At 38.6% G+C, this 4,898-nt stretch overlaps 1 protein-coding gene across 1 annotated transcript; it reads right to left on the reverse strand.

The window, feature by feature from the left end:
- Window positions 1-1,283: 1,283 nt before the first annotated feature.
- On the reverse strand, window positions 1,284-4,403 carry LOC131218186 (pre-mRNA-splicing factor sap145-like). Its single transcript, XM_058212866.1, has 5 exons — window positions 4,332-4,403; window positions 2,076-2,177; window positions 1,866-1,985; window positions 1,688-1,750; window positions 1,284-1,478 (listed from the first exon to the last, which is right to left on the reverse strand). The coding sequence occupies exons 1-5, from the start codon at window positions 4,401-4,403 to the stop codon at window positions 1,284-1,286; spliced, it is 552 nt and encodes a 183-aa protein (XP_058068849.1).
- Window positions 4,404-4,898: the final 495 nt, after the last annotated feature.

The raw sequence follows: 4,898 nt of genomic DNA on the forward strand, positions 1-4,898 counted from the left end.
AGAACTATGGTCGGCACTAGACTTCGGCTGGTTGCTCGGTTCTCCTTTTCTGGGGAGTGCACAATTTTTCCTACAAAGTAGCCTATTAATAATTTAAAAAGAAAGAAAGAAAGAAAAAAAAAAAAAAAAAGAGCAGGAGGGAGAGCTGGTGGTAAATATATAAATAATTTGTGGATCCTACCATGACGTCAGTGTTAAATCTGTTATGTAGCACATGTTAGGATATCTGCCCCAAAACTAGGCAGGTTGAAAAGTCATGGTGGCCTGCAACACAGGAAAACTGTAGATTGGGGACATGCGGGCGCCCCCAGGACTTCAACCTATGGAATCTGGGCCATCTTCCAATTAAGAAAATTTGATTATTTCATTTCTTTGACTATTTGGCTTTGTGCTTTTAAAATGGACGGTCACCATAACCTTTGTATGATTAATGGGTTGAAATATTTAATTAGAAATTTTCTGGGCTTTTCACATCCATGATGTACCCTATCCCATAAACGGTTTGGGTCACTGAAACGAACCCAAAGCCAATGGGATCGAAGGGTTGAATATACATTCCACTTGTAAAGTGTACCCTATCCTATGACCAGTGTGGGTCATTGAAAGAACCATAATCCAACAGCTAAAATCACGTACTCTCTCCAGCTGTGTTGCACAAGCCATACCCACCTGTACATTGGTCATCGATGCATTAGATAAACATTAGAAACTGACTCCCATGCCAATCTACTATAGGCTAAAATCTAGTTCAAAAACCATAAACACGACTTGACTCGATGTTCATCCAAGACTGATAATTGATAGATATTTTGAAAACTTGTGGATTAGTTGTTACCCAGGTAACACCTTAGTGGGTGTTACCCTAACCATGAGGAGCCCACATTGATGTATTTGTTGTTTATCACGCCATCCATCTGTTTTTTTTAAAGGATAGAACATACATATAGAACAAAATAACATACAACCGATGTACATATAGAAATATATAAAGAAAGAAAAAGAGGACTTTTTTTTTAAAGGATAGAAAGAGGACAAAATAACAACAACCGATGTAATAAACGGATAGACAATGAGCAAATGATTGGAAGCACTATGAAATCAAATTGCAGTTAGTATTCCACTAATGAGGAAAGAGAACTCACCTGCAACACTCCCAGTGGTAAAGGGTGTTCTTAGCCATAAAATTGTAAAGAAACATGGAAAGAACAAGAGTTGCATTCCAGGTTGGCATGTTTTCCATGAATTACCACTTCAACCTCTCCATTGATTTTATTAATTAGATATTAATAAAGTACAATCAGCAAAAAACAAAAAAATAGAACAGCTGCACATGGGATGGGTACACACCTCGAAAGACTGTCCACAGATTGAATGCCTGCCTCCAATTCCTCTTCCTCCATCTGTTCTTCCTCTTCCTCTTCTTCCTCCTCTTCTTCCTCCAAATCACCCCAATGCTTGCTCCTATCAACAGGCTCTTCCTGATTTTGGAAGCAACACAAACTAACACATAAGTTTGGGAAAGCGAATTGATAGAAAATATTGATCGCAAGCTGATGACGCTTTAATGTGCTGCTCAGAAATAGTAGGACTAAAGCTGAATAAGCATTAACAAGTTGAACCTGAATAATGAATCGAAGTCTTCTTCTATTGAATTTTGGGGAGAAGTAGAAAAGAGATGTGAAAATACCTCATAGTTGAGTTGTTCATGTTGTTGGACACCAAATACATCTCCGTATAAAGGACGCCCATACTGTTTAGCACAAAATGGAATTTCAAGGGATAAATAGATACAGAAAGAAACATATCACATCTGATAGAAAACTATGGCATGTTAAGTACTCATGAAAGCAAAATTAACAACTCACTTCATCAACAGGAGGTTTACCCCAGCCTCCAAGATGATAACCAAAGCTAGCTCTAGGAGGGATCGGAGCATTCAAGCCAGCAATTTTGAGATGCGGATAAGAAGGTGGAGGACCATATCTCTGATAAAAGATAAAATATGTTAGTCCAATTAAAACTGGAAGGTAGAAAGTCGTCAAATAGAACATCTGCCGGTTATTTTCTCATCCCACCTGCATGTTGATAAGCCAGGGAGGAGGGGCACCATCTGGCATACCAAGAGCTTCTTTTAGTTCCTGTGACAAGACACTTGGCTTCATCTCCCTAAGCTTCACCTGTAAAACCAGAAAAGACAGTACTATGAATTGCTAATGATTCCAAGCTTGCAATCAGCATTTCCCAACCATGATATCCCATAAAAATTAAATTTAAAATTTTTAAAAAAAAAAGAGAACATATTAGAGATAATCTGCCACCAACCTGTGATTTTCAAGCAGCATCTTTCATTTCTTCTTTGATATTGTTGTTGCTCACCAAGTATTTGATGAAATGACTCAATGAAGTGTAGCTGGTGGCAAGGAAGTTATGTATATGAAAAAATACCATTTTTTTTTTTGATTTTTATGTTGCTTACGAAATGTTTTAAATCACATACTACCATAACTTTCTATGATCACATTCTAATGTATCATATGGACATTATTGTGGAACTATATAGGCCCCACCTAAATGATTACAGCTGTGACCACTGTTTCCTGTGGTGTGGTCCACCAAAGTCTCCTATCTGCCTCCTTTTTGGTATCATAACCTAAAATGATCTGTCAAAATAGATGAAAAGAGTGGAGGTGTAGGATTTGCACGCAGTTTGGCAAGTGACCCCAACACCAGCAGTCCATGAGTCAAAGCTCTATAGGCTACGATGATGTATATGTTTTATCCACATCGTCCATCCATTTTTCTATATAAAGTTAGGGCATGAGCTCAGAAATGAATTAGATTAAAATCTCAAGTGAACTACATCGTAGGAAAATAGTGATGATCAAATGTCAACATTTAAAAACTTCCCATGACCTACTGTAATGTTTATTTCTCATCTAACCTGTTGATAACATCACATGCATGGATGAAAGAAAAACACATATATTAGCATGATACATAATTTTTGTGGCCCCAAAGAGTTTCCATAATTTTTCAGAGATTTGGATCTGCCTTATTTTTGGCCTCATCGGCTAAAATAAGTTGGCAAAATGGATGGATAGGGTAAATAAGACACACGCATCGTGGTAGGGTCCACATAGCTTTGACACCAGTTGGTTGGCTAGCCTTGAGTGCACTAGTCAAACCACCTATTAATTTCCAGCAAACATCATGTACGCCCCACCATGAGGATTTTAATGATGGATATGAGACAAAAAATGAGGCATGTACCAATTTGAAATGGACCACATTACAAGAAATAATGTTGAATTAGTGTCAACCATTTAAAACATTTTAGGGGCCATAAAAGTTTTGCATTGAGATGATTTTTGTTTTTCCCCTTCATTTAGGCCTGTATGACCTAATGAACAGATTGGATGCCAAATAAACAGTACAGTGGGCCTTATGAGGATTTTAATGATGGATATCCAGCCACTATTGTTTTCATGTGGTGTGGTCCATCTGATATTTATATACCTCTCATTTTTGGGCCCCACCATGATGTATGTTTTATATCCACACCTTCCATCCATGTGGAGAGATCATTTTAGGGCAATATACATAGTTAAATCTAAAGCTCCAGTGGACCCCAGCACAGAAAACAGTGGGGACAGTGACACCCACCATTAAAAACTTTTAAAGGCCACGAAAGTTTTAGATCAAGCTGCTATTTGTGTTTTACCTTATTGCATATCTTTTTTAACTTTTGCATAGGTTAGATTTCAAATAAAAATTATGGTGGGCCTTAGGATAGTTTCAATGGTGGGCACTCTCTCCAGTGTTTTCTGTGGTGAGGTCCACTACATGTTTTTATGCCCTAAAATAATATCTCAAAATGGATGGACGGTGTGGATACAACACATACATCATAGTGGACCCCACAGAAATTGGTGACGTCACTTCAGTAGCCAACTCACTACTCAACCTGTATCTAATCCGCATCCGGCGTCCAGGGTCCAGCAAAGAACCTCTGCTCTCTCTCTTGCCCTAATCCTCTCCCTCTCTCTCTCTCTCCCTCTCTCTCTCTCTCTCATCAGTAGCTAATCCGCGTTCCCCTCTCCTCCCTCTCTCTCGCCGTAATCCTCTCTCTCTCTCTCTCTCTCTCTCTCTCTCTCTCTCTCTCAATACAAATTTTCCAGAAAGTTGAAAGCTGCATACAAGTCATGCAGGTGCTTCTCCCATTTGGTGATTGATCTTGCAATAATCTTTCTAATCAGAACATGCTCTTCTATTTGTCAACTTCTCCCATCCAGAGATGCTTTTGTGAAGGAGATTGAGGGGTTACCTTCAACTCGATTTGTCAGTGATGTTCCTCCAGAATTGCATTGCCCACTGTGTAAAGAAGTAATGAAAGATGCTGCCATGACTGTCAGTGAACTGTTAGGGGTTACCTTCAACTCGATCTTAGTATGCCCAATATCTTTTTTAGTATGCTAAGGCTAATGAGTTTCAGCCGCATTCAAAACTCATTTGGGCCCCACCAAGTGCTTTTATATTTTTTAGGATGTCTGCAAATAGTTTTAATAGGTCGAGTCTAAGTGTAGGAGGAGTTAGACTTGGTCCATGAAAGAAATGGTTGTACTTGAACTATACATTGGCTGTTTGCATTAACCACATCAGTTGTCCATGCATTGCCCCACTAGGGCCCATATGCCAAGATGATCTGATGATCAGGAACGTCCATGATTTAGGTTCGGTATTGTGAATGGAAATTGTTTATCAATAATATAAAAGAACTTGATGGATGTCGAATAAAAGAACTCATCATTACCCTTACTAGAGTAAACTCTCTGGGGCCCACCGTTTTTTATTTATTTTATCCACTCCATTAATCTATGTTAACAGATAATGAACATGTT

Source organism: Magnolia sinica, chromosome 11 (genome assembly GCF_029962835.1).
Source record: "Magnolia sinica isolate HGM2019 chromosome 11, MsV1, whole genome shotgun sequence".
NCBI lineage: Eukaryota > Viridiplantae > Streptophyta > Magnoliopsida > Magnoliales > Magnoliaceae > Magnolia > Magnolia sinica.